The sequence below is a fragment of the Fukomys damarensis genome, unplaced genomic scaffold (assembly GCF_012274545.1).
Source record: "Fukomys damarensis isolate Sample0158 unplaced genomic scaffold, DMR_v1.0_HiC HiC_scaffold_17, whole genome shotgun sequence".
Taxonomy (NCBI): Eukaryota; Metazoa; Chordata; class Mammalia; order Rodentia; family Bathyergidae; genus Fukomys; species Fukomys damarensis.
The window spans coordinates 6,258,129-6,285,932 of NW_022900929.1; the positions used below are offsets into that span (position 1 = coordinate 6,258,129).

At 57.7% G+C, this 27,804-nt stretch overlaps 1 protein-coding gene across 4 annotated transcripts; it reads left to right on the forward strand.

Moving 5' to 3' along the window:
- Positions 1-551: 551 nt before the first annotated feature.
- Ints1 (integrator complex subunit 1) lies at positions 552-27,567 on the forward strand. Of its 4 annotated transcripts, none has more exons than XM_010612100.3 (47): positions 552-884; positions 1,406-1,696; positions 3,738-3,934; positions 4,035-4,172; positions 4,391-4,550; positions 4,690-4,795; positions 4,888-5,080; positions 5,182-5,327; positions 5,434-5,575; positions 6,488-6,664; positions 7,323-7,431; positions 7,941-8,061; positions 8,452-8,529; positions 8,642-8,799; positions 9,420-9,516; positions 10,950-11,041; positions 11,181-11,241; positions 12,450-12,647; positions 12,971-13,100; positions 13,454-13,633; positions 13,709-13,858; positions 14,292-14,471; positions 14,558-14,662; positions 15,515-15,682; positions 15,765-15,876; positions 16,578-16,739; positions 17,326-17,472; positions 17,809-17,907; positions 18,183-18,307; positions 18,681-18,935; positions 19,731-19,902; positions 20,066-20,206; positions 20,432-20,621; positions 20,692-20,815; positions 21,479-21,609; positions 22,245-22,332; positions 22,413-22,639; positions 22,847-22,970; positions 23,615-23,748; positions 24,337-24,529; positions 24,946-25,073; positions 25,321-25,433; positions 25,911-26,024; positions 26,416-26,486; positions 26,667-26,758; positions 26,932-27,041; positions 27,114-27,567. In XM_010612100.3, the coding sequence occupies exons 1-47, from the start codon at positions 827-829 to the stop codon at positions 27,227-27,229; spliced, it is 6,603 nt and encodes a 2,200-aa protein (XP_010610402.1). In that variant the 5' UTR covers positions 552-826; the 3' UTR covers positions 27,230-27,567. The 4 variants fall into 4 exon arrangements, with proteins under 4 accessions (XP_010610402.1, XP_033620709.1, XP_010610404.1 ...); XM_033764818.1 differs by having other exon boundaries at positions 4,894-5,080; XM_010612102.3 differs by having other exon boundaries at positions 19,731-19,890; positions 27,114-27,530.
- The last annotated feature ends 237 nt before the right edge of the window (positions 27,568-27,804 follow it).

Sequence of the window (27,804 nt, forward strand, 5' to 3'; positions counted from 1 at the left end):
TCTACAGCGCCCAGACCGGGGATCTCAGCTAGCTGTCCACCCCTGATTTTAGCTCCTGCCATTAGATGATTGGTGGAAACCAGGGCTCTGACTTTTTTTTCCAGTCCTAGGGATTAAACCGAGGTACTTAGCACTGAGCTATATTCCTGGCTCTTTTTACTTTTTATTTTGAGATGGGGTTACTAAGTTACTAAATTGCCCAGGCTGGGCTAGAACCTGTAATCCTTCTGCTTCAGCCTCCCAGAGTGCTGGGATTATAGGTATACACCGCCTGGTAGGTGCCTGGTAGGACTCTGATTCTAGATGCTATTCTTCTCAGCTGTTCGTCCTCCTTGTCTGCAGGAAGAGGCCAGACAGCGCCACTGGCAGGTGTCTTCCACAGGAGGAGGTGGAGCGAGGCCTTGTGGCGTCCCACCAACCTCCAGTCGCGAGAGGGCGCTCGCTGCACACTCTGCCCAAGCGCCGCGGGCCCTGCTTAATTTTTCCCCTCATTTCGCCACTCTATTTTGCTTCCGGTTGTCCCGGAAGCTACTTCTCGGAGTGCACTTAGAGCAGTTTCCGGTTCCGGGACGGCTGGGACCGCGGAGAGTCGGAGTGTTGGGCAGCCTCTGAGTTTGCCGCGGCTCTTAGCACCTGTCCCCACCTCCTGCGCTTGGTCTCCGCTCCCGACTGGCGTCCTCTGCAGTCTTGCGCCCCTCGCGGCGGCCCTGATCGCACTCGGCCCTGCACGCGCGGCGCGAACGAATGAATGAGGAGATAGTGATTTCCTGCCGCCTCCTCTCTAGGTGACGTCTAGGTTGCAAAGAGCTCGAACTCAGCGGGCACGATGAACCGAGCCAAACCCACCACCGTGCGCAGGCCCAGCGCCGCGGCCAAGCCCTCAGGTGCGTTCCATGCGGCCCCCTGGGGCTCAAGAGTCCCTAGGACACTGGTCGTCCCAGCCAGGCAGAGCTGCGCCGCCACGACCTCCTGCCGGACACCGTGGTTCTGACCCAGCTGAGCCTCAGGAGGCTCCCCTGCTGCGCTGTTAACCTGGACTCGAGCCCTGTTGTTGCCATTTGCAAACTGTTGATATTGAGCACACTGCCTAACTTGTATGTGTCCGTTTTCTAGAACTGTAAAGTGAGAGTAATTGCATCTGTCCCAGAAACTTCTTGAAGATTAAGTAAACTGATACTTGCAGGTCAGAGATGGCCCGGATTGTAGGCAGCAGTGTGCAGCCCCCTAGCCATCACTTGTTACTGTCACACTGGTCCTGGCTGTGGTGTTGACTTGCTGAGTGACCCTGGGCCTCATTCTTGTCTCTTCTGACTTATGTAATGTCCTCTGAGGTGACAGTGTTGGAATCAATCTCTTACACCTCGGGCATCACAAACGTGCATGTTTTCTACCTCCCTCTCTGCAGGGCACCCTCCACCAGGGGACTTCATAGCTCTGGGCTCCAAGGGCCAGGCCAGCGAATCAAAAACAGCGTCCACCCTGCTGAAGCCAGCCCCATCTGGCCTCCCTTCAGAGCGCAAGCGGGATGCCGCAACCGCCCTGTCCGGTGCCTCCTCACTGACGGGCCTCACCAAACGCCCCAAACTCTCTTCTACACCCCCACTGAGCGCCCTGGGGCGCCTGGCTGAGGCTGCAGTGGCAGAAAAACGAGCCATTTCTCCCTCAATCAAAGAGCCATCTGTGGTGCCAATTGAAGGTAAAGTCAGTCTCTGGTGTTCCCAAGAACAAGACCCTCTCCAGTTGACAAGTGTCCCTTCGGGCCTGGCACCATGCAGGCCCCAGGGTCCTCTGTGGGGACAGGTACCTGAGTGTCTTAGTGGGCGCTTGCTCACTGTGGTCTTGTTCCTCCCAGTTCCTCCTGAATGCCTCTGAGTGCACACAGCTCTTCAGGAACGGGTTTGTCTGTTTGTTTGTTTGTTCTGTTGAGTGCCCCTTTTGGATGGATGCTGTTCTGATTCTTGGTGGGGAAAGGTGAACCCAGGTGCTATCAGCCTGGGTTATTAAGGTCAAGAATCCTAGTGTGTCTCTCTGGCTGCTGACGGTGAAGAGTTTGTTGCTCCCTGTTTTCAGTCGAAGAAACAGCCGGACAGTATCAGTAGATGCCAACAGAAGCATATACTTTACCTATGGTCATTTTGTTCACAGACTTTAATTTGCACCCATCTGAAATCATGCCTGCTTTTCCTTTCTCTGTCTGTCTTTCCTTTTAGTGGTACTGGGAACTGAACCCAAGATCTTCACACTGAGCTACATTCCAGCCCACTCTTATAATTTTTAAAAATATATATATATATTTTCTGGTACCAGGGATCGAACTCAGGACCTTGCACTTGTGAGGCAGGTGTGGTGCCACTGAGTTAAATCCCCAGCCCCAATTTTTTAAAAACTTTGAGACAAGATCTAGCTAAGTATTTTTGTTTGTTTATTTATTGATTAATTGATTGTTTATTTGAGACGGGCTTTTGCTGTGTATTTCAGGCTGGTTTTAAACTCACTTGTAGCCCAGGCTGGCTGTGAACTCATGACAATCCTTCTGCCTCAGCCTCCTGAGTGCTGGGATTACAGGTTTGTGGTGTTACACCCAGTTGGTCTTGCCACGTTTCTAACTAAGCACAGGCTGGGCTAGAACTTGTGATCTTCCTGTCTCAGCCTCCCAGTGTGCTGGAGTTATAGACATGTACCACCTGGCCTGGCTCACCCTTGCTTTTCTGTGTCACTTCCTCCAAGTTCATTTTTAATGGTTCTGTGATGTCTGTAGAGTAGGATTTGTTGACAATCGAACCAGTCAGCTGCTGAGCTTGTACTCTAAAAGCAGACCTGGTTCTTTATATGGTTATAACATCTTTGAAGGAGCCAAAAAGAACATCTTGTTGGTCTTGTTGGCTTTAGTGGTGACATATCCAGTAAAGCCAGGCTATCACTTCTTTTTTGGTTTTTTGAGACAGGGTTGCACTATGTAGCTGAGACTGACGTGGAACTCACTACGTAGTCCAGGCTGGTCTCAAACTCACAGCGATCCTCCTACCTCAGCCTCCCGAGTGCTGGGATTACAGGTGTGCACCACCACGCCTGGCTCAGGCTACTACTTCTACTGAGTGGTCATTTGAATGGTTTGGTGGTCTGTGTGACCTTCATCCTCAGGAAGCTCAGAGAATCCACGGGAAAGCAGGAGGGCAGGGCCAGGTCACTGTGGTGGGAAGCAGCCTGTGACTGAGCTCTGGGAGGGGTGTGAACACAGCTCCCTGATAGCCTTCATGGAGGAGCTGACTCTGACAGACAGCCAAGGTTGTGGGTGAGCAGAGCAGAGCAGAGGCCTGGGCTGTGTCTGATGTGAGATAGGACAGGGCCTGGTGCAACTGGCACATGGTGGTGAAGCCGAGGTGGTTTCAGGGGCTGGACCAGGCCAGTGGGCAGGCAGTGTTGGCATCGATGGCTGTGGTTGTAGGAAGAAGGGTCCATCTCAGCTGCAAGTCCTTACCACCAGCACCAGTTTGCTGTTTCTAGTATCACCTCTAAAATGGTTTTGAAGATTAAGTAAAATGTAGCTGTGGAAAGCACATCCTCTGCCTTCTGGAGGGGACCTCTGCCCTCCACCCATGGGCTGCCGTGATCCCTGTGTAGGAAGCTGCTTGGAGAGGATCGTGCTTTGGTCAGACCTGCCCGTGGGGTGTCTGAAGTTCGCTGTACCCTGGCGGCTGTGAGTGACCCCTGCTCTAATCAGCTCCCCTGCTGTCCAGTTCTCCCCACAGTGCTGCTGGACGAGATTGAAGCGGCTGAGCTAGAGGGCAACGATGACAGGATTGAGGGCGTACTATGTGGGGCAGTGAAGCAACTAAAGGTGACACGGGCCAAGCCTGACAGCACGCTCTACCTGAGCCTCATGTACCTGGCCAAGATCAAGCCCAACATCTTTGCCACAGAAGGTGTCATTGAGGTAAGGTCGCCTCATCTCCTGCTCCCCAGGAGCCCCCCTCTAGAGCCTGCTGTGTCTCAGTGGGTGAGGTCCCAAGACAAACATGCACTCTCTCTTGCAGGCCCTGTGCAGCCTCCTCAGGCGGGATGCCTCCATCAACTTCAAGGCCAAAGGGAACAGCCTAGTGTCTGTGCTGGCCTGTAACCTGCTCATGGCTGCTTACGAGGAGGACGAGAACTGGCCGGAGATCTTCGTCAAGGTGAGCTACCCCTCCCAGGCCTCCAGTGTAGGAGGCAGGCAGAATCCCTTCCCCTGTGTGCATCTTGTGGCCCAGTGCCATGCCATATGCCATGCCGTTGTCTCTCCTGCACTGAGGGGTTGGTGAGGGCTCTGGAGCACCCTTCCCATTGGTGGGGCGGCTGATCTGCATGCAGGGGACATGGGCTGCCCGCAGCCTGAGGCTGTGGCTTGCTGCAGGTATACATCGAAGACTCGCTGGGGGAGCGGATCTGGGTGGACAGCCCTCACTGCAGGACATTTGTGGACAATATCCAGACGGCGTTTAATACCAGGATGCCCCCCAAGAGCATGCTGCTGCAGGGGGAAGTAGGGCGCAGCGGGGGCGACCTTGGGGCTGGTAAGGGACAGGGGCATCTGAGGGCAAAGAGGGACATCTAGATCTGGGCAGGGGGAGAGAAGCTGAGGTTGGGGAGGGTGCTGATAGAAGGCCAGGGTTGTAGGAAGGGCAACCCATGGGGCTCTCATGGCCCATGTAGGGAGCAGTCCCCACCCCTCTCTCACGGAGGAAGAGGACAGTCAAACAGAGCTGCTGATCGCTGAAGAGAAGCTGAGCCCCACGCAGGAGGGCCAGCTCATGCCCAGGTAAGTGGGCCACACAGCCAGGCTGGGGCCAGGTGGGAGGGAGGCTGGGAGGGCCCAGAACAGCGTCCTTCCTTGCTCCCTTCCACCTTCTGGCCTAGGTACGATGACCTCGCAGAGAGCATGGAAGAGTATGTGCTGGACATGCTGCGGGACCAGCTCAATCGGCGGCAGCCCATTGACAATGTCTCAAGGAACCTCCTGCGGTTGCTCACCTCTGCCTGTGGCTACCGGGAGGTGCGGCTGCTGGCTGTGCAGAGGCTGGAGATGTGGTTGCAGAACCCGAAGGTGGGTCTGGTGCAATGCCTTGGCCGACCTCACTTGGCGGTGCCCTCCTGCCATCCTGCCATCTTTGGCTTGCACTCACAGTCCTGTCTTGGCCTCTGCAGCTGACCCGGCCGGCCCAGGACCTGCTGATGTCTGTGTGCATGAACTGCAACACGCATGGCCCAGAGGACATGGACGTCATCTCCCACCTGATCAAGATCCGCCTCAAGCCCAAGGTGCTCCTGAACCACTACATGCTATGCCTCAGGTGTGCAGGAAGGGCAGGGGCCATAGGCGAGGAGCAGGTGGGTGCTGGGGTGGCAGATGAGAGGCAGTGCCTGGCCCCTGCCTATGTGCCTGATTCTTGCATCCAGGGAGCTGCTGAACGCCCACAAAGACAACCTGGGCACCACCATCAAGTTTGTGATTTTCAATGAGCTGTCCAATGCCCGGAACCCCAACAACATGCAAATCCTCTACACTGTGCTGCAGCACAGCTCTGAGCTGGCGCCCAAGGTGGGTGCCCACTGGGTGAGCTGGGACTGTGGGCCTCAAGCCTGGCCCTGCTCCTGTCCACAGTGGCCAGTGTGGCATTGGCTGGAGGGGAGCATGGGCGTGGCCTGTTATCCAGTGTTCGGAGGAGGTGGCTGGCTTGCTGGTGTGTGGGAGAAAGCTCCTTGGCCCTGGGAGGGGCGGGAGTGTTTGAATCTTGCTTCCAGTCTGTCTTTGGAAACTAAAACTCAGCTTGTTGAGGAAGCAGCAGTGTGGCCCAAAAAGTCTTCAAGCCACATGAGCGGTGGTTTCCCCAAACTAAGCAGGAGCCTTGGGTGTGCTGGCTATGGGGTCCCTGGCCCAGGTCCCCATAGACAGAAGCCTAGAAAGTGCTTCTGCTGCTCAGCTGTGCTGGGCTGAGTTGAATGTTAGCTTCCTACTGATTCTCCTGCCCTAAACCCGATCATCTCTGTGGCTTTGTATCTCTAGAAATGTAGTGTGTTATTTAGAACTTCCAGTTGAGATCTCTGGCTTCTGCTGTTCTTTGAGGTTGAAGGCAGGGTCTAGGATACTTGTTCCTGTGTCTTCACTGTCAGTATTTTGCCCATCACCCCATGTCTGTCAGTCATTCTGTCCCCTCAGCTGAGGAGGCACCCTATGGCCATTTGCCAAGAGTGAAGTCATATGCATCTCCCTCTTGAAGCTTACTGTGGCAGAGGGGATGGATGCCCATGGTTTTGGGACAGATGGTCTGTGAGCCCCCTGTAGGACCTCACATGCTGACCTGCCTGGGGCTCAGGAACTGGCAAGGGGTGATCTAGAGCAGGTCTGGGGAGGCCCCAGTGGCAAGTCTGACAGTGGGTATAAGCTGGTGACAGGGGCCCTGTACTGGATGGCCTATGTTCTCAGCACCCACCTGGTCTCTTTCTGCTGCAGTTCCTGGCCATGGTGTTCCAGGACCTTCTGACCAGCAAGGACGACTACCTTCGGGCCTCACGGGCGCTACTTCGGGAGATCATCAAGCAAACCAAGCATGAGATCAACTTCCAGGCCTTCTGCCTCGGGCTTATGCAGGAGCGTAAGGAGCCCCAGTACCTGGACATGGAGTTCAAGGTGCTTCGGTCTGCTCTGTCACCATGGTGGTCTCCTGTGTTTGGGGGTTTCCCTTTTTCTCTGGTGTTTGCTCAGCTGTCTGCTCCTGGGTGTTCCCACCTGGTGTACCTGTCTGGCACTGTGGTCTAAGTGGTCAGAACAGAGTGAGGGAGGGCTGCTGTCAGTGAGGCCCAGAGGGTCCCATGGCTTCACTTTTGGGTGAGGACAACACCTGGGCTGGGGAGCTGGGACTTTGTGAACAGGGATGGTTGACAGGGCCTGTGCAGTAGGGGCAGAGGAGACCTCAGTGCATGAGAAGAGGGGTCAGGAGCTTACAGGAGGACCAGGGCAGGTGTGGTGGGTCCCCAAGGCCCAGCATGTTGGCAGTTGTCCTGTTCGTTAGCTTCTCGTGATGGGGCTTTGTCCAACTCTGCAGGCCAACCCTACTCTAAGTACCCTGAGCAGGACCTTGCTTAGCTGCTCTCAGGCCCCAAGACGTGCTCCTGCCAGATCACTGTCCTGGCACAGTGGCCGCCGGGCTCTGTCTGGATTCTTTGCACAGCCCTCCCTTACTTCTGTGTGTGTGCATATGCGTGTGTGGCTGTGCCTGAGTGTGGTGCAGGGCTTGCAGGTGCAGCCCTTCTGGGAGCTAGCTCCGCTCGCTGTGCTTGGCCTGCAGGAGCGGTTTGTGGTCCACATCACAGACGTGCTGGCCGTGTCCATGATGCTGGGCATCACAGCACAGGTGAAGGAGGCAGGCGTCGCCTGGGACAAAGGAGAGAAAAGGAGTAAGATGGCGGGGGCCTGGTGACATTCTGCCCTCTCTTGGCTAAGGCTACTGCTATACCCTGAGGTGCCAGTAGAGGGCGGGGAGGGAGCAGTCTTAGCTCAGTCACTGGAGGAACTGGGAGATTCTGGAAACTGGTCTCTTCCTCCTGTCCATCAGCAGGGGCCTTTGGGCCACAGGCAAGAGGGGAAGGGGAGACTGTATGTCAGTCAGCCTGGGTCCTGGAAAGGTTTGGCCGAGGGGCCGTTGAAGAGACTGGATGAGATCAGGGATTTGTTGTTTCCTGACCCAGGCATCTTGTGACCATCAGCGGGTCATGGACCACTCCCTGAGTGTTATTCAGGCTGACTTGACCTTCACCTCCCTGATCTGTTGATGGTCTGGGTGGCCCTAGGTTGGTTGTTAATGTCCAGCCTCCCTCCTGATCTAGCCTTGAGCCAGACTCTGTGGGCATTTGTTGTCCTACAAGACTGTCACACACAGGCCACTAACTCCTCTTGTCTATCACAGACCTCGAGGTGCTTCGTGCATTCCAGAACCAGATTGCCGCCATCCAGCGCGATGCTGTCTGGTGGCTTCACACCGTCGTTCCCTCCATCAGCAAACTCACCCCCAAGGACTATGTGCATTGGTAAGTGCCGGCATTGTCACCTGGCCTATGCCACCACCACCTCAGACATGCAGCAGGACTCGCCAGGGAGAAGTTTGTCATCTTGGGCCATGGCTGCCATGGGGTCCAGGCGTGGTGGTAGACAGCACCAGTCCTTGAGCCAAGGGACAGGTGCCCTCCTGAGTGTGTCAGAGCCACGTACAGAGCCTCCACTTCAGAGGGCAGGAGGACCTTGGGGCTTGGAGCTGTCTGTCTCAGCCTTGTGAGCTGTGGCGAGGGTAGCCGCAGAATCAGGCAGCCCTAATGGTTCTCCCTTGACAGCCCCTGACTGAGCGGAGCCCATGGGCACTGGTTAGGTGAGCCTGTGCTCTGAGCTACATGTCCTGACTGATGGCCCAACTCTGTCCACAGCCTCCACAAGGTGCTTTTCACGGAGCAGCCCGAGACCTACTACAAGTGGGACAACTGGCCACCCGAGAGTGACCGCAAGTGAGCTGGCTGACGGGCAGGGGCTCCCAAGCACATGTGCTGGGTTGGTGCCGGCTATTGGGCCTGTGGAGCCTGGCCCCCCACAAAACCACCCCTCCCTGTGCGCCCTCAGCTTTTTCCTGCGCCTTTGCTCAGAGGTACCCATCCTGGAGGACACCCTGATGAGGATCCTGGTCATCGGGCTGTCCCGGGAGCTGCCTCTAGGCCCCGCAGATGCCATGGAACTTGCTGACCACCTTGTGAAGCGAGCTGCAGCCATTCAGGCGGATGGTGAGTATTTGCTGGAGCTTTGCTCTGGATCTTGTGCTGGACCCTGCTAGGGGACTACCTCACCCTGACTCTGCCCCCTCACCTCATGAAAGCTGCCTGGGCACTGCTATGTGCTCCTGGGCCCACAGTGGTGAGACTGCCTGTGTCAGGTGGTGCCAACTCTTGTGGTTTCCCAGCCCTCCATGCCCTTGTGGGCCACAGATTTTCTTGGTGGGGACCTGGGCCTGGGCATCCAGGATCACTCTGTGTCTTTGGCAGGGATTCCCCTTTGCCCTGCCTCAGGTTCCCATGAGTTGTTGATGTATTGAAACACAGCGGGCCTTCTGCCCATCTAGTCTCTTCTCAAGGGATCGTGGAATGATACTCAGCTTAGCCAAGGGCTAACACCCATGGCATGGCAGCAAGACCCTTGGATAGTCCTGCCCTCTAGACTGCCCCAGTGCCCATCTTGCCCAAACATGCTCCCTGTGTCTGCCATATGGCTACTGAGTCATCACCCCATCCTACCCCGCACTTGACCCAAGCTCCTGTCTTCATGGGCTCTCCTGCCCTTGTGGGTCCTGGGCCTGATGCCTGGGGAGTGGCTCTGTTCGGCCTTCTGCAGCCTGTTTGGGTTTCAGATGTAGAAGTGCTGAAGGTGGAGAGAATCCAGCTGATCGATGCAGTTCTGAACCTGTGCACCTACCACCACCCAGAGAACATCCAGCTCCCACCTGGGTAAGCCCCAGGGCCCCTGACTGGCAGGCAGCCTGAGGCTGCCCCACTGGCTCTCGGGGGAACTCTGGGAAGCCTGGTCTCCAGAATTGGAAGCCTTGAAATTAGAGAGTCCTGCAGTTTTGTTGTAACTAGGTTATTTTTGCCCTTCTGAATCCTAACATTTCTGTGTGAATTTTGTGATCAGCTTGTTAATTTTTGTAAAAAGTCAACTGGAATTTTGGTAGAGATCCTACTCAGTCCTTGAATGAACACATGTGTTTCTGGATTTTTGGTTTGGTTTGGTTTCTTTTTTTTGGTACTGGGAATAGAACTCGGGTCCTTGTGCTTTCAAGGCAGGCGCTGGAACCACTGAGCTAAATCCCCAGCCCTGGTTTGGTTTCTTGAGACAGGGTCTCACTGTGTAGTTCAGGCTGTTCTTCAACTCACTATGTAGCCCAGGCTGGCCGGGAACTCATGCTGATCCTCCTGCCTCAGCTTTCCAAGTGCACCACATCTGTAATCTCTTTTACATCTTTGGTTTTTTCAACAGTGCTTTGTAGTTTTTCTTAGGTAAGCCTAAAAATTATTTTATTAAATTTATATCTAAATATTTCATTGTTTTTGGTGAGGAACTTTTTTCTTAATTTCTTTCTTGGATTGCTATCATATGCTGTACTCTACAATTTGCTTTTTGTTTGTTTGTTTGTTACTGGGGGATTGAATTTAGGACCTTGCACTTGTGAGGCAGGTGATGACACCACTGAGCTAAATCCCCAGCCCTCCAATTTGTTTTTTTGTTTGTTTTGGTACTGGGAATTGAACTCGAGACCTGTGTTTGCAAGGCAGGCACGCATGCCACCACTGAGCTCAGTCCCCGGCTTGTACTCTCCAGTTTGATGTTTCACTTGACAGCCTACTTGGGTATCTCTCACGTCTGTATCACACAGATTTTCTTCATTCTTGCTAATAGCTAGGGTCTATTTTGTCTGCAGACTGTACTTTAGCTATGATTATATTATGTCGTTTTTAAACGTTAACAGTTGCATGCTGTGGAATACCAGGATTTCTCATTTCTTCGACATAGAGAATAAGATAGATGACTTTCATTAAGCATCTATTACTTTGTCCACCCTGTTCCCATTTAATAGATGGGAACTGAGGCATGGGAGGGTCGCTAGTGGCCCAGGGCTCAGAGCTGCCTAGAGGGAGTGACATGGGCCCTGAGCCAGGATATGATCGTGTACCTTACATGTTTGTGATATAAACAAGTGTACTGGAGGGGAATCCCAGGAGGGGAGGTTTTAAGGCACCCCAGCAATGTCGCAGTCCAGAGTGTAACCAGGTTGGCCAGTCCTGGTTCATCTGCCTGTGCTATGGCTGCTTTGTCTAGGACTGATTTCCTTTCCTTAAGCTCAGGGTGGCTGAGCCCATGTTGTCAACATCCTGCCCTTCAGGTACCAACCCCCAAACCTTGCCATCTCCACCCTCTACTGGAAGGCATGGCCCCTGCTGCTGGTCGTTGCTGCATTCAATCCCGAGAACATCGGTGAGCCTGTCCTGGCTACTTGCAGGCTGAGTCATGGATGCGTGATTCCTCCTTGGGGGCCACTCATGTATCAGGGACTGGAGTGTTGGCCACCCTGGTGCCTGTAAGGGAGCCCAGCCCTCTGTTCTCTTTGCCCTAGGTCTGGCCGCCTGGGAGGAGTACCCCACACTGAAGATGCTCATGGAGATGGTGATGACCAAGTAAGTCAGCTGCTTCTTCCAGGGCACCAGGGACATGCAAGGAGCAGGGCCAGGCTTGAGAGTAGCCAGTCTCCTGCCTCAGTGTGCTGCCTCCCTCGTGCCTATTTGCTGATGGATTGAGTTCTGATCCAAGTGCGCCACACTTAAGTCTGTTCCCAATACCTTTGGGTGGGGTGAGGGGCAGTGCGGATGGAGACCACTCTACAGGGTCCTGCTGGGAGGGCTGTGGAGCCCCCACTGGCCCATCCTGGGTAGCACTTGTCCTGCTGACATGGGTGGGTATGGTCGGTCTGAGAACAGAGGGAAGTGTCACAACAGCAGGGTGTTAGGATGGAAGAAACTCCAGGCAGATAGGCAGCCCTGACTGGCCCAGCTGTGGTGAATGGCGCAGTATGGTTGGCTCAGCCTGAGGACAGGCAGAGCTGTTGAGACCACAGCACAGTGTGAGTGTGCTTTCAGCATGGTACTAGGCAGGGCCGTGAGAGACCTACTCCCTTATCAGGTGGCCAGTCTAGACAGAGAAGGCACCAGACAGGACAGTGGTCACACTGTGGTGGAGTCTGAGACCATGACATCACAGAGACCAGGCCACATCCTAGAAACGCATTGTGGGGACCTGGCCTATGTGCAGCCATGGGGTTATGGGCACCTGGCCCGTATCTGGCTGTGGCGTTGTGTGGTCTATGGCTGAGAGATATGGTACCCCCTTTACTTGAAGGCTAAGGAATATGGCTAAGAATCAGCCTAAGTGTGGGACATTGGGAACAGAACTCAGGAAGGGACACCACAGGAAGACAGGTTTTAAGACACGGGCAAGGAGTCAAACCATTAGTCCCTGCCAGTGATTCCTGCCCCCAGAGATCCCCAGGTGGGGGCACCTGTTGGGGTGCATTGTGATATAATGTGCAGTGTGACATGAGGAAGTGCGTCCTGGACGAGACTGTGGGAGTCTGATACCAACTGTGCTTGATGCCAGAGAGGTCTGTAGTGCTGCCATGGGAGGAAGTGGCCGGGGGCTCCCAGAGCACCAGGCTCTTGGGCTCAGCCTAATGGTGCTGTCACTAGCCCCAGAGGGCACCCAGTACTTCAGGCCATGCACCAGGCAGTGGCAGCCTTGCAAGTCTTGACCCTGTGTCTGTGAGCATCATGTGGCGGGCTCTGACCTGTGTAGGGACAGGGTGACAAGATCTTCCTTACTTGGTCCCCAGTAACTACTCCTACCCACCATGCACCCTGACGGATGAGGAGACCCGGACTGAGATGATTAACCGAGAACTGCAGATCTCCCAGCGGGAGAAACAGGAGATCCTAGCATTCGAGGGCCATCTGGCTGCTGCATCCACCAAGCAGACAATTACCGAGAGCAGCAGCCTCCTGCTGTCACAGCTCACCAGCCTGGACCCTCAGTATGCCCCATGCCCTTTCCTAGCACCCTGAGGCCCAGGGCAGAGTAGATCTTTGTGGCAGGTGGTTGGCCTGGGTGGGCTGAGTGGAGGGGCAGGCAGGGCCAACCCACCACCCCCAGGCCCCTCTGCATTGGTACCATCTCTGTAGAGCAGGTCTGGGGATAGCTGGGTTGAGCCTGGCATTAGTCCCAGAGTCTTGGCTATACCCTCACGAGCAGGGTTGGGAACGGGCGGTGGTTCCTTTGCCCTTGCCCATCACTGTTGGGTTGGGGAGTACTGTGCAGGTATAGCTTTCTGACCCTCCTGTCCTCTGTGACCTTCAGGGGCCCCCCTCGGAGGCCACCTCCTCACATCCTGGAACAGGTAAAGGGCCTCAACCAGTCCCTACGTCTTGGGCACCTCCTGTGTCGCAGCCGCAACCCCGACTTCCTCCTCAACATCATCCAGAGGCAGGTGGGCCCCACTGAAAGGCTCTGGGGATAGAGAGCAGGTGGCTGGGAGGGCTCAGGCTGCTGTGGGCTCAGAGCAGCTTGGAAAGAGGGGAGAGTACCTGCCTGAGAGATGGAGTGTACCTGGGTACCTGCGGGATAGGGCACATCTATATTCGCCCTGTGCGGGCTCCTGGAGTTCAGATGGCACCATTTTGTCTCAGTGCTGTGCCCCCCGACTCCTCACAGGTCTCTGTGTGGAGCTCCACAGAGGGCACTTTGAGATCTGGCCTTGGTGGGAGAGTGCAGAGCAGGGGTGGCAGGTTTGAGCTGCAGGGTTGGGTGCTAAAGCATGGGCCACCTGTATTATGTGCCTAGGCCTCCTCGCAGTCCATGCCCTGGCTGGCCGACCTGGTACAGTCAAGCGAGGGCTCGCTGGACGTGCTGCCCGTGCAGTGCCTGTGTGAATTCCTGCTGCATGACGCAGCTGATGACCCCACCTCGGGGGAGGAAGAGGACGAGGGCGAGAACCGGGAACAGAAGGCCAAGAAGCGGCAGGTGGGTACTGTGCCTGTCTACCCCAGCCAGGCCTCCCAGCCTGCCCCGTCCCCTGAGAGGCTCTCTCATCCACAGAGGCAGCAGAAGCAGCAGCAGCTGCTGGGCCGCCTGCAGGACCTGCTGCTGGGCCCGAAGGCTGATGAGCAGACCACGTGTGAGGTGCTTGACTACTTCCTGCGGCGCCTTGGCTCCTCACAGGTGGCGTCCCGTGTGCTGGCCATGAAGGTGAGCACACCTGGAATGCCTTGGCCTTTGTGTCCCCATGTGTGCAGGCTCTGCTTCTATCCCTCTCTGGTTTTTGCTTAAATACTTAGTGCCTCCTGACCCTGCACTTGCAGAGGGGGCATATAGTGTGGGAGAACCACAGACCTTTGGCATGTCTGTCCCTTCTTGGGTTGATGAGGTGAAGCATAAGCATGATTGGTACTTGCTGCCTCTCAGGTGGCGCTGAGCAGGGCCTGAAGGTTTGGCACCACAGCAGAAGCTGTACTTAGATGCCTGAGGCCCCCAGCGTGTACACACACACACACACACACACACACACACCCCCTTTCTTGTGGTGCCTGGGAAGCACTGTATCTTCTGCCAAAGGCTCGGAGAAGCGTGTGTGGTCCCCGAGAGTGGGTAGGCTGGCTTAGCTGCATGCCTGTGCCCACAGGGCTTGTCACTGGTGCTCTCGGAGGGCGGCCTGCGGGACAGAGAGGAGAAGGAGCTGCCCATGGAGGAGGACTCAGGGGAAGCAGGTGCACTGCAGGACTACCAGTGGCTGCTTCGGGACCTGCCAAGGCTGCCCCTGTTCGACAGTGTCCGGGCCGCCACTGCACTAGCACTGCAGCAGGTGAGGGCCCAGCTGGGTGGGCACGGAGAGCAGGCAGGTGGTAGGAGTGCTGCCCAGAAGGCAGCTGAGATGCCCTCCCTCCCCAGGCCATCCACATGGAAACTGACCCCCAGACCATCAGTGCCTACCTGGTCTACCTGTCCCAGCACATGCCGGTGGAGGAGCAGGGCCCTCACAGTGACCTGGCCCTGGTGAGCGGGGCGGGATGTGTGGGAACCTGCCCTGGTGAGGGGGTGCAGGAGCTGGAGCCTGCTGTGTCCAGAGGGCTTTGATGGCATGAGGGGGCTGTAGCGTGTTCTCACACAGTGCTGAGGGCAGCTGGATCCCCAGGATGTTACTGTCTTCTCTACACTGTCCTCCCCTGGGTGACATCCCGACCTGGCTTTCCTGTTAGCCACACCAGCCACAGTGCAGACCTGAGCAAGTCCTGGGCCCTGAGTGTGTAGGTGGGAGAGGGAGCAAGTGAGTGAACAACAGTCACTGGGATGGGGCTTCTTTCACAGCCCGGCTTCCTTGCTGGGGGCTGCAAACACAGGTCTGCCCACCTGGCAATCTCTGTGGTCTCTGTCCACCAAACCTCTGGTCCAGTGTCCATCCTGGGGTGGCTCACAGCTAGGCTTTGTGGCATTGTTGTGTGTGTATAAATGTCTTGTGTGGATGGTTGTGATGGTCTTTTCTTTTGGCCATGAAGACTGTGCTTCTGTTGGTGGTGGGTGGTGTCGGTGGTCTGTGTCTGCCCCACTCCCACACACCCCTTCCTCTCTGCATTGTGGCAGGCAGACTTTGACAGCCGGCATCAGCCTTTCCTTTGAGCCCCTTGTCCCCTTCAGAGTCTGAGGAAACCTTGGGGCCTCTGCCTTCCCTGGTTCTGCCTGAGCACCCTCCGTGTTGCTGGGAACAGTTCACAATGCTCCTCTCCTAGTGCAGCGTGTGAGCTGCCCAGGGTCACATGGTGTCATGACCAGCTTCTGGGCTGGTGTGTAGTGAGAAGAGAGAATGGCCACTGGTGGCCACAGTCCCTCTGACTGTCCTCGTCTCACCAGGACGTGGCCCGGCTAGTCGTGGAGCGCTCCACCATCATGGCACATCTCTTCTCCAAGCTTTCCTGCAGCGCCACCTCTGACACAGTTCTGGGTGCCCTGCTGTCTGTCTTCTCCCGCTACGTGCGGCGCATGCGCAAGAGCAAAGAAGGCGAGGAGGTCTACAGCTGGGTAAGGCAACATTCAGCCCCTGACTCCAGGATCCTTGCTTTGCAAGGTACCTGGCCCCTAGTCCACTGTCCTCTCTCTGCAGTCGGAGTCCCAGGACCAAGTCTTCCTGCGCTGGGCCAGTGGGGAGACAGCCACCATGCACATCCTTGTGGTCCACGCCATGGTCATCCTGTTGACCCTGGGCCCACCCCGAGGTGAGCAGTGTCAGGCAGTGAGGGTCTGTCCTGGAGGGTTAAGCCCCTGCCCAGCAGCTGTGTCCAGATCTCAGTGGCCTGGACCAACAGAGCCCTCTGGCCAGCAGTCTTTCCTTTTTTTCTTCCTGGCCATTGTGACTATTTCACCACTTACCTGATTACTCCTGCAAGGGGAGGGCAAGGCTAAGGAGGGTCTTGTGCACATGGGTGGGCACTGCCAGAATGGCGACCAACAGGTGGCAGTGAAGGTAGCCAGCCCCAGGTATATGTCCACTGTGTCACCCTTGGGAAGGGGAGGGGGAGGCTGGCCTCACTGTCCCGCCTCTTGGGCTTTCCCTAGGCCTTGTGAAGAGGGAGTTTGGAAGGGAGCTGGCCCGGCCAGGTAGCATGTGCCATGGGTATAAGTTCCTGGGGTAGGGGATCTCAGGAGACAGATCCATCTCTTAAGAGCATTTCTCCTCACTTGTAAGTGGGAGTGCTGTACCTGCCCCACAAATGAAGTACCTTAATTCATGGCCAGCATTGGGCAGTTGGTCCTTGTCTGCATTTGAGTCTTCCCTGTTCCTTCAAGGCCTCAGTTTCCCACTGTACAAGGAGGATAACCCTGAGGGGCAGTGAGGCTATGCCAGCTTTGGTCTGTGGTCCTGCTTGGAGTCGGGGCCCTTAGAGAAGAAGGTTGCTCACCTACATCTTTCCTGAAGCTGGTGATAGTGAGTTCTACGAGCTGTTGGACATCTGGTTCCCGGAGAAGCAGCCGCTGCCCACTGCCTTCCTGGTGGACACATCAGAGGAGGCGCTGTTGTTGCCTGACTGGCTGAAGCTGCGCATGATCCGCTCCGAGGTGCCCCGTCTGGTGGATGCTGGTATGCACCAGACTGGGCTTGGGAGAAGGGAAGGGGCCCAGGAGCCTGCTACCCATGAGCCCTTGGGCCTCTGAGAGGCTCGCAGCATCCATGTGGCCAGCAGAGGCTTGCTGAGTCATGGCCACACCAGGCTCAGCTGCCATGCCCATGATGGATCGGAAATGCATCTTGGAAAGGAAGTTAAATGGCCAGGGACTGGGAGGGAAGAGGAACAATCTTGGGCCTCTGAGTTTGTTCTTGAAGGTTTTGTAAAGTTTAGGCAGGCTGCAGTGGGGAGAGGTGGGTCCAGCAGAACAGTCAGGCTGGCTAGCCCCTGGGCAGGTGAGGGGGCTTGAGTGAGTGGGTGGTTAGCTCAGGATGCTGGGGAAGGACATGCCCCAAGGAGTCTTCTGTCATCCGTGAGCATTTGTGATGCCATTACCAATACACTAGAGAGCCCTCTGTGGCCTTGTGTGGTTTGAGAGCAGCTTGACCACCGGGTCCCTAGCACTGCTGTGAGCCTTCTGAGCCCCCCTGCTGAGCTGCCCTCCAGAGTGGGACGCTGGGTGGGGGTGCCAGGGAGCCACTGAATGAGCACTGCCCACAGCCCTGCAGGACCTGGAGCCCCAGCAGCTGCTGCTCTTTGTCCAGTCCTTCGGCATCCCCGTGTCGAGCATGAGCAAACTCCTCCAGTATCTGGACCAGGCAGTGGCCCATGACCCCCAGACCCTGGAGCAGAACATCATGGACAAGAGTGAGCACCCATGATTGGCTGTGCCAGTCTGACCAAGTGTCGCAGGGCCATGGGGCCTGGGTGAGGGTGGCTGAGAAGGTTGAGCTTCAGGTACTGAAGGTGAGGCATGGAAAGCCCAGGCTGCAACACCAGGGCCCCGTTGGGAATTGGCTTAAAGCCCAGGGGAGTATGGGGCTCTGGATACTGACACTGCCTCGCTGGGGATCCTGTCGCTCATCTACAGCCCTTGGAATCTCCAGGACTTCTGGGCTCATGTGAGACTTCTCAGTCTGACTTCCTGGGGAAGAAGTGCTGCTGTCCATGTGTGGCTGTGACTGAGCTGCTGCTGTCTTGCAGATTACATGGCCCACCTGGTCGAGGTGCAGCATGAGAGAGGCGCATCTGGAGGCCAGACCTTCCACTCCCTGCTCACAGCTTCCCTGCCCCCTCGGCGAGGTACCACCCCTTCCCAGCCCCAGCACCATGGCCCTGGTTCCAGCCACATAGACCCCGCCGCTCCTTCCCTGGTTGGCCCTTATCTGGGGCCAGCTTGGGTCCCCTGTGTTGGGTCTGTCCTCCCTGTAGACTGGGTCTGAAGGAGTGCTGACCCTCTGCAGGGATGGGAGCCATCTCTTCTCTGGTGATGTCCTTGAGTGGTACTGTACTTGTTCTTAGGGCTGCCCCACTAGAGCTGGTCAGTTTCCAGCTTGTGGCGATGTCCCTTTCTCTAGACAGCACAGAGGCACCAAAACCGAAGAGCAGCCCGGAGCACCCTGCAGGCCAAGGCAGGACTCGGGCAGGCATGCAGGTCCGAGTGCTGGGTCCCGAAGACGACTTGGCCAGCATGTTCCTGCAGGTACTGGCACTGCTGCCATGAGTCCTACACACGTGTGTCCTCGCCCCCAGGTACAGACCTACATGTGGGAGGTGTGGCATCCTGCTCTATCTGCTCTTGCCACCACTGCACACCCCTCTGTTTGGCCCTCTGTTTTCTACCTGCAGAGGCCCAGATGTGCAGGGCTCACTGCCTGTCCCCATGTGGGCCCCGCCCATGTTGTACCTTCCTATTCGAGAGCTTTCATAGGCAACTCCCAGGGTTGTTGGGCCCATTACTGCTCCATAACACAGGTCTCAAGGGCCCTGGGCCCCTCAGTCCACATGGTTGGGGCCACAACAGAACAGGGATCTAAGGAGGGCTCCCCGTCCTGACACCCACCTTACCCTTCCAGATTTTTCCGCTGAGCCCGGACCCTCGCTGGCAGAGCTCCAGCCCCCGGCCGTTTGCCCTTGCGCTGCAGCAGGCCTTGGGCCAGGAGCTGGCCCGAGTCCGCCAGGGGACGCCTGAGGTGTCAGGCATCGCGGTACGCCTCCTGCAGGCTATGGCCACCCTCCTAGGCTCCCCACATGGTGGGGCTCTGGCCATGGCCATGCACCGCAGCCACTTCCTCTCCTGCCCGCTGATGCGCCAGCTCTACAAGTACCAGGTACCTGCAGTGAGGAAGCAGGAGCCATGGCTTCAGTGTCCCAGGGCAAGAGTGAGAGGTCTGGCCGTTACCCAGATCCACCATGAGTCCTGCACTTGCCCCAGTTTCACAGGGATGCCTGTGTGGGCCTTGGTTTTCTTCCTAAGTGCAGAAGCCACCTATGTCAGGACAGCAAGCAGGGTCCCCTCCCCATACCATAGGTGATGGACCCATGCCCTGGGGCCTTGCAGGGTGTGCCTTGTCTTCACTTGAGTGTACCTTGTTGTTTGTGTTGCTGTGTAGATGTGTGCTTACTTTATTCTCCTCCTGAAGCACAAAGAAATAAATTGCCAGCCAGGCAGAATTTTGCCTGTGATCCCACATACTTGGGAAGCTGACACCAGAGGATTGCAAGCTCCCGGACAGCCTGGGCAACGTAGCAAGACATCTCAAAATAAAAATAAGAATAAAAAAAAGAGGCCACGGGGGCCAGGTATTTAGCTTAGTGGCGCTACTCCTGCCTCGCAAGCATAAGGTCCTGAGTTCCATCCCCAGTACGGGGGGGAAAAAAAGCCAGGAATGTATCCCTGTTGTCCCTGGGGTCAGTCCTCAGTCTGGAAAAAAACCGAAGTTGCCATTAGAGCACCTCAAATTTAAAGGCCCTGCTGGGCTGTCCTGGGATGCGTTACTGTGAGGGCAGGTGGAATGGTGTTGGGCCGCTGCAGTGGCCTGTCGCCCTTTGGGGCCCGTCCTGTCCCAGCCATTCAGGGCTGTCTCTGGCTAGTGTAGTCCACATGTTGCCTGTTGTCCCCGCAGCGCTGTGTGCCCCAGGACACTGGCTTCTCCTCACTCTTCCTCAAAGTGCTGATGCAGACCTTGCAGTGGCTGGACAGCCCTGCCGTGGACGAGGGGCCCCTGCAGGCCCAGCTCAAGCTGTTTGCCACCCAGTACTCGGCAAGACGCAGGATCAGTGATGGTGAGGGCAGTGGTGAGCAACTGGAGTCAGCCACCAGAGCCGATGTGTACATGTGTGGGTGGTCGAGTGACTGGGGAAAGACGAAAGATCGGCCTATGCAGACAGGTGCATCTGTGGGGCACTAGGAGGGCAGGGCAGAGCGCAGCTAGAGAAAGTCACACTGGTTGTCCTGCAGTGCGCAGCGGGCTCCTGCACCTGGCTGAGACCCTGGGTTTTCATCATGACCTGGAGGTGATCACCTCCACCGTGCGGGCTGTCATCGCCACCCTGAAGTCTGGAGAGAGGTACAGCGTGGAGCCAGAGCTCATCAGCAAAGGTATCAGCCTGCCAGGCTCAGGCCCAGGCTGCAACCGCTCTGCCTAGGGACAAGCTCCCCTCATGGCCAGAGGGACAAGCAGGGACCACTCAGTGCTCACAGATGTCCCCTCCCAGGTACCCTTGTGGGACCTCTTCAGAACAGGAGTGTCCTTGTTGGGAGGAGCGCTCCTCACCCCAGATCTCAGCCCAGGGTGACACAGGACTTCCCCTGTCCCTCACACAGTCCTCCAGGGCCTGATTGAGGTGAGGTCCCCCCACCTGGAGGAGTTGCTGACCGCACTCTTCTCTGCCACTTCGGATGCTGCCTGCCCAAGCCCTGCCTCCAGGCCCATCGTGGTGGTGAGTTCCCTGCTGCTGCAGGAGAAGGAGGAGCCACCCACCCCAGGGAAGCAGGATGGTGACGGCGGTGGCAGGTGAGCAGAAGCTGAGGATGCCCAAGGGGGTGGTCCTGGCAGGTCCTTCCCTGACTCCCTCTCCCCATAGCCTTGAGGCTGTGCGGTTGGGACCCTTGTCGGGACTACTTGTGGACTGGCTGGAGATGCTGGACCCTGAGGTGGTCAGCAGCTGTCCTGACCTGCAGCGGCGACTGCTCTTTTCTCGGAGGAAGGTGACAGACCAGCCCAAGGGCACAGGGTGTTCTGGATTCCTGACCTGCCTGGGGATTGGTGGTGGTGGTGTAGGATAATGCCCACAAGGGCCCCCATAGGAGGGAAGGGTCTGTGTGGGTGGACTGGGGCTGCCTTGCCAAACTGAGGGCCACTGGGCCCGGGGCAGCCCGGTGGAGAACGGAATCCCTGTGGTACCAGAAGAGGACCAGGCATAGGGCTCCTCAGTGTCAGGCCCAGCAGCCTCCCAGAGTGGGGACAGCACCATCCAGGGCAGTGGACAGGGCCTGGGGCACCTCCACCCCGATGCTACGCTGTGCAGCAGAGGTGAGGCCGTGGTTGGTATTACGGAGAGTGGCTGCCCACCAAGTGTGCCATGGTGAGTATCAGCCAGCAGGCTCCTAGCACAGGAGCAGCCATCTCCATCGAGTTGTTCCGCCCTCTCTCCCCACTGCAAGCAGCTGGCTCGCGTCCACCCTTTCCTGAGCTGCCCAATGCCCTTATCCTGGCCTCGGGGCTGCTTCCCAACCTTGAGTCCTACTGGTGTTGGCCTTGAGCATTTATTTCATGGGTAGCCGCCAAGGTGCCATCAGCTGATCTGGCTCAGCAGGGCCAGCCAGTCCCTCAGCCCAGTTAGGATCATCCCAGCTTCTCTCCTTTCCCAGGCTAAAGGCCATGCAGGTGCCCAGGTGCCGTCTTTCCGCCCCTATCTGCTGGCCCTCCTCACGCACCAGTCCAGCTGGACCACACTGCACCAGTGCATCCGCGTCTTGCTGGGCCAGAGCCGGGAGCAGAGGTGAGGCCCCCTTGCCTGGGCCTTGCACCCTGCGGGCACTGCCCAATAGCTACAGGGCTCAAGCCCCTGTGCTGGGAGCTGTCAGCTCTGTTCAGGCAGCTGTATGCGCCACCTGCTCACTGGTTCTGGTAGATACGTGTCTCTGAACTGGGGTCACAGGGCACATCTGACATTCACCCCATTGGCAGTGCTGGATGCCTCCACCCTCACTCCAGGGTAGCACTTCCTCAGAGGTCCAGCGTGCCTATGCTGCCCCAGGCCCCCGCACTCTCCCCTACAGGGCACAAGCACCTTCACCAAGAGAGCAGGCAGCCCATCTCCCCGGCTCTTGTCCTTGTCCTTGGTTTCTGACTGTACACTGTGCTACGGGTGCCAGAGGGAGTGTACCCAAGGTGTGGCACTGTGTGTTGCCAAGACCTGTCCTGCGCAGCCATCTGTGGCTCTGACAAGCACACAGGGTGGACGGGGCCAACAAGTGCAATTGCTCCACAGTGGGAGTTTGGCACTGGCCTGAGTCAGGGAGGCCCACATCTCTGCCAATGGTCCTGCAGCTAGGATCCCTTCAAAGGCTGCGGGCTTCTTCCCAAGGGCCTCCATGCTCCCTGGGCTTAGCCAGAATGCCTTCTTCCTCCCAGGTTTGACCCTTCTGCCTCTCTGGACTTCCTCTGGGCCTGCATTCATGTTCCAAGGATCTGGCAGGGAAGGGACCAGCGCACCCCGCAGGCAGGTCTTGACGGGGCAGGGGTGGTCCAGCCCTACAGGGTGGCATGTCCAGAGGCTGACTGTTGGGCTCCTGGTTGCAGAAGCGACGGGAAGAGCTAGTGCTCCGTGTCCAGGCCGCAGAGCTTGTCAGCCTGGTGGAGCTGATCCTGGCCGAGGCGGAGACCAGGAGCCAGGACGGGGACGCAGCGGCCTGCACCCTCCTTCAGGCTCGGCTGCCCTTACTGCTTAGCTGCTGCCGTGGCAGTGATGAGAATGTCAGAAAAGTGACGGAGTACCTGACCGGCTGTATCCAGCAGTGGGGAGACAGGTACCTGGGGCCCTCTTGTCCCCTTGTGGTGTGACAACACTGCCCGAGCTTGGGAGCTAGTCAGTGCTCGGGCCCAAGTTCCATCAGCATTTCTGGGCCAAGCCATTTGGCTCCATTGGCATGCTCAGTCACTACCCCTTCCAGGCTCTAGTTGGCCCACCTGGCCCCTGCCCCATCCGTCCAGCGGTCCTATCTGTTCCCTTACAGTGTGCTGGGCAGGCGATGCCGGGACCTGCTTCTGCAGCTCTACCTGCAGCGGCCAGAGCTCCGGGTGTCAGTGCCTGAGGTCGTGCCTCTCAGTGAGGGGGCCACCGGCAGTAGCGTCTGCAAGGTGAGATGGTGCCTCCTACTCATGCCCCAGGGGAATGGCCACAACCAGGTTGGTGGGTGGGGACAGTCAGCCTAGCGCGCCAGCTTCCCCAGAAAGCCTGACCTGTGAGGAATCCTAAGGCCCTGCCTTGAAATGGAATCCCAAACCGGGAAGTGGTGAACAGCGCTCCTAGTGTGAGGGTGGCCCTGTCTCGCCACCTCGCCTGTCCTCTTCTCTTGCTCCTGGCACTCCTCCTGGCTGTGGTGTGGTGTCTGTTTGTCCCTTGCCTGCTTTCCTCAGGTGTGGCTGATGGAAGGTTGCATGTGTATGTGGCATGCAACACATATGACCTATGAGGCCACCATCCAGATGGGGCAGTGCCATCACTACAGACACATCCTTCCTCTGCTCCTTCCCACCAGTGTGACCCCGTCCTCGTGTGTGCTCTTGGGGTTGGTGTTCCCTGAGATAAGTCCAAGAATACCTGTACGTGTGTGTGTGGATAGCCCATTTCTTCCCATTGCCACAGAGACTGTTTATCTGTCTCCCACCCCTGCCAAGGGCTATTTGGGGTATTCCCACTTGTGGCTGTGAGGGTCTCTAGCAGGTTCCTGGAAGGCTCTATCACCCTCCCCACCCCGACTTTACGCCTCCCCTCCTCTCAGCTGGACGGGCTCATTCACCGTTTTATCACCCTCCTCGCTGACACCAGTGACTCCCGGTCCTCTGAGAGCCGAGTGGCAGATGCCAACATGGCCTGCCGGAAGCTGGCTGTGGCTCACCCCATCCTGCTGCTCAGGTACTGTGGCCCATTCATGTGAATGAAGCCCCAGAGGGAGGCACCTGGGGTATGACCATGACCAGGAAGATTCCACTGGCAGAACACAGCCCTTGCCCTCAGCACTCCCGAGCTGGGACAGGTCCTGTGGCAGTGTCCGATGTCCAGCCGTGCTGTGACATGAGTTCCAGAGGGGTCTGCGGCTAGAAGCTGGTGCATGGCAACCATGAGTCGTGGCTGCTACAGCTGCCACAGGATCCCCCAGCCTGTGGCTGAGCCTCAGGAGCCAGGTGGACCCCAAAGAAGCAGATAAGGTAGACTGCCCCCAGTGACCTGGAGTTGGTGGCTGGTGCAGGCCTAGGCCCCCAGCATCCCTGGAGCTCAGGGATGGTGCAAGAGTAGGCCCTGCTGCCCAAAGCTGCTCCCTGGACAGAGTCTCCCAGAGCCTGGCCCTTGTGGGTAGTGGCCTTGGTGTGCTCCCTCAGTGAGGCGTGAGCCTAAGGAGGGGATACTGGTGTCTACAGTCTCTAGGAGTGTGGGTTGGAATGCGGGGGACTCTGAGGCTGTTGACATTTGGCCAGGAGTGACCATGGAGCCTTCTGCCCACAGGCACTTGCCCATGATGGCGGCGCTGCTGCATGGCCGCACACACCTCAACTTCCAGGAGTTCCGGCAGCAAGGCCACCTGACCTTCTTCCTGCATGTGCTCGGGCTGCTGGGGCTGCTGGAGCCGCACATCTTCCAGAGTGTTCACCAGGGGGCGCTGTGGGACTGCCTGCGCTCCTTTGTGCGCCTGCTCCTGGTGGGTCCTGACACCCTCAAATCCTCCATCTCAGCTCCTCTCTACCCTGTTCCCATGGACTGGGCTAGACCCGAGCTTCCTGAACTAGGACCCCTGGGACCCCCTCACGCTCAGGAGAGCCAAGGCCTGGCTGCCCATTTCAGTGGCCTCTGCTTCCTCCATTGCCCTGGGGATCAGCTCTTACCCTGTAGATGCCCTACCCAAGCTTCTTATGCCTGGGCGGCCCCAAGTCTTTGAGTACTCATGGGTACTCAGCTTGCTGCTTGTTGTTTGCTGTTTCGTCACATGCTTCATGTCTGTGTGGTAACCAGCCGGCCACCTTCAGATCCATTGCACACCGTGTGGTTGTCAGCAGGGTGGCTCTGTCTGAGAGTCCAGGAGAGCTACAGGGCTCTGAGCACTTTGCCTCTCTGCAGAACTACCGGAAGTCCTCCCGCCACTTGGCTCCCTTCATCAGCAAGTTTGTGCAGTTCATCCACAAGTACCTCACCTGCAGTGCCCTGGCGGCCGTCTCCTTCCTGCAGAAGCACGCAGATCCCCTCCAGTGAGTGCGTGCCCAGGAGGCATGTTGGGCCAGGGAGATGGCAGCTGAGGATGTGTCTGGGGTGCTTGGACTGCGATAGCAAAGGGCTGCTCCACACCTTCTAGCTCCCCGCCTCCGTCCCCACAGGGCCTCCTCCTCCTGGGGCCCTGGCCTCTCATTCTCTGCAGGGCCTCTACTGTCCTCCCTGTTCCCCAAGCCCCACCTGCCAGTGTCTCCCCCAGGTAAAAGTCAGCCTTCTCTCCCCCAGCGACCTTTCCTCCGACAACAGTGACCTGGTGATGTTGAAGTCCCTCCTGGCGGGGCTCAGCCTTCCCAGTAGGGATGGCAGAGCTGACGGCAGCCTGGACGAGGAGGGTGAGGGTGAGTGCCAGCTAGGGTCTCGGTGGGCTGCAGGGAGGTCCTCAGCCATCCTAAGTGTCCCTATAGGGGTGCTGTGAGCCCTGGTACCTTGCTTGTTTTACATGGCTGGTGCTTTTGCCAGCCTGATGGAGTGGTGCACCTGCCCCAGGGACCTCACCAGATCCCACTGTCCCTCTGGAAGCCTCACTGTCTGCACTGAGCAGGGCTTATCCTTGGTTCTCATGCCCCACGGCAGTACTTCCTGTGCTCTCATGGTCTGAGGGGCAGTGGATGGGGGTGGGCAGCATAAGGGAGCAAGAAGACCCATGTCTCCAGAAATGGCGCCTAGCTGCCCATAGCCCCACCACACTCGCAGAGAACCTGCTGCATACTGGGTACCATGTTTGACCCAGCGTGCTCCAGGGGAGGATCCTTGTTTCTGTGACCCTCCTGGGCAAGGCTGGCCTCTTGCAGCACTGACTGACCAAACTCTTCCAGATGACCATTCAGCCAGCTCCCTGCCACTGGTCAGCGTCTCCCTATCCACCCCCCTGACTGCGGCTGACATGGCTCCACACATGAAGAGGCTGTCTCGGGGCCAGACTGTTGAGGGTGAGTGGGGCTGGCTCCCCCGTGCTGCCCAGGTTGGGGCCCTGGGCTGCTCAGCTTGCTGGTCTGATTGGGGTGTGAGGCTCTAGACAGAGACCACAGTGCCCCAGAGTGTCGGGGTACTCCAGGAAGGAGGCCTGGCCAGCAGACAGGTGAGAACATTGGGCGCCACTCAGCCCTGAATGTGGGGTGGCCTGATGGACTTCCCTAGAGACCTGCACATGGGAGCCAGTTGGCTGTGGGGGTGCTGCCAGGGAGGGTAGCTACAGAGTAGGGAGACCTTCCAGGCCCTTGGGGCTCTTGGGTTGCTCAAGGTGATTGCAGAGTAGGCAGAAGGTTCTCCTTAACCTCGTGGCTCCCTCTACAACTTGGCCCTGCCCTCTGTCCCTCTTAGACCTGCTCGAGGCCCTGAGTGACATAGACGAGATGTCCCGGCGGAGACCTGAGATCCTGGGCTTCTTCTCTGTGAGTGGCCGGAGCCTGGGCAGGGGCCTTGTAAGCGAGTTGTGCCCAACTCTTTTGTAGCTTGAGCCATTGGGGACCAGCCTCAGGGCTGGACCTGCCACCCCGTGGGGGTAGCCATTACATGGGGCGAGGTGAGTCCTTGACCTGGTGCCGCAGGTAACCTTGCCTCGCCCCTGACAGACCAACCTGCAGCGGCTGATGAGCTCAGCTGAGGAGTCCTGCCGCAATCTGGCCTTCAGCCTGGCGCTGCGCTCCATCCAGAACAACCCCAGGTGAGCCCCCTGTACACCTGATGCTGCTGCAGAGTGAGCTGCTGCCCAGGGCCCCAGGTGGCTGGACCAGGCTTCCTGGCAGGTCAGCACACCCTTTCCAGCGGGGCTTGGCTGTGGTGCCCCCTGGAATCTCTGGCATGGTGGGCAGGACCCACTCTGTCCGTCTCTTACAGCATTGCGTCTGACTTCCTGCCCACCTTCATGTACTGCCTGGGCAGCCGAGACTTCGAGGTGGTGCAGACGGCCCTCAGGAATCTGCCCGAGTACACGCTACTCTGCCAAGGTGAGCCTTGCCCGCTCCCGCCAGGAAGCTCCATCCTTCCCTTCCCATTGCTGCCTGACCATCTCCCTGCAGAGCACGCAGCCGTGTTGCTGCACCGAGCCTTCCTCGTGGGCATGTATGGCCAGATGGACACCAGCGCCCAGATCTCTGAGGCCCTGAAGATCCTGCACATGGAGGCCGTGATGTGACCTGTGATGGCCAGCTGCTCTTGGCCTCCGTGCCATGGTGGTCTCATCGGGAAGTCCCCAAGGATGGGCAGGGCTGGGAGCAGCTCTCCTGGGCTAGCTGCTGGCACTGGGGGCCATCATAGGCCAGCCCACCTTCTGGTCATGGCCCTGCCACAGAGTCACAGAGGGCATGGCCCAGTGTGAAGAGAGGCTGGCATCCCAAGGAGGCCAGCAGGCCTGGCGTTAAATGAAACATTCTGAATCCCCTAGTGCTAATGTCTAGTGTTCTCTGTCGCCCTGCCCATTGTTCTCTGTGGCTGAGACACCAGGGAGTTGAGTGGGATGCTGGGAAGGGGAGACCAAGCTGGGTCCCAGGCCTCTCCCCGTGGACCAGTCTGTTCCCCAGGGACCACACTGTCACTTCCTGTGATGTGACCCCAGCTCTGCTGGCCGTGACTTCCCTGCCCACAGGATCAACCTGGGCAGGCTGTACCAAGGCACAGGGCCACATGGCTAAGCAGGCTGAGCAGTCCCTTCTCTGTCCCAAAAGGACGGATCTGAGATCCTCACCTGTCTGCTTGGCTCCAGGACCCAAG

Excerpts from the sequence above, each read along its gene's own strand:
- Ints1 (XM_010612100.3), top strand. The coding sequence starts at position 827 with ATGAACCGAGCCAAACCCACCACCGTGCGCAGGCCCAGCGCCGCGGCC. Across the intron at positions 12,648-12,970 it reads CTCACCAGCCTGGACCCTCA|GGGCCCCCCTCGGAGGCCAC; the intron begins GTATGCCCCATG and ends TGTGACCTTCAG. Across the intron at positions 22,640-22,846 it reads ATCCAGCAGTGGGGAGACAG|TGTGCTGGGCAGGCGATGCC; the intron begins GTACCTGGGGCC and ends GTTCCCTTACAG.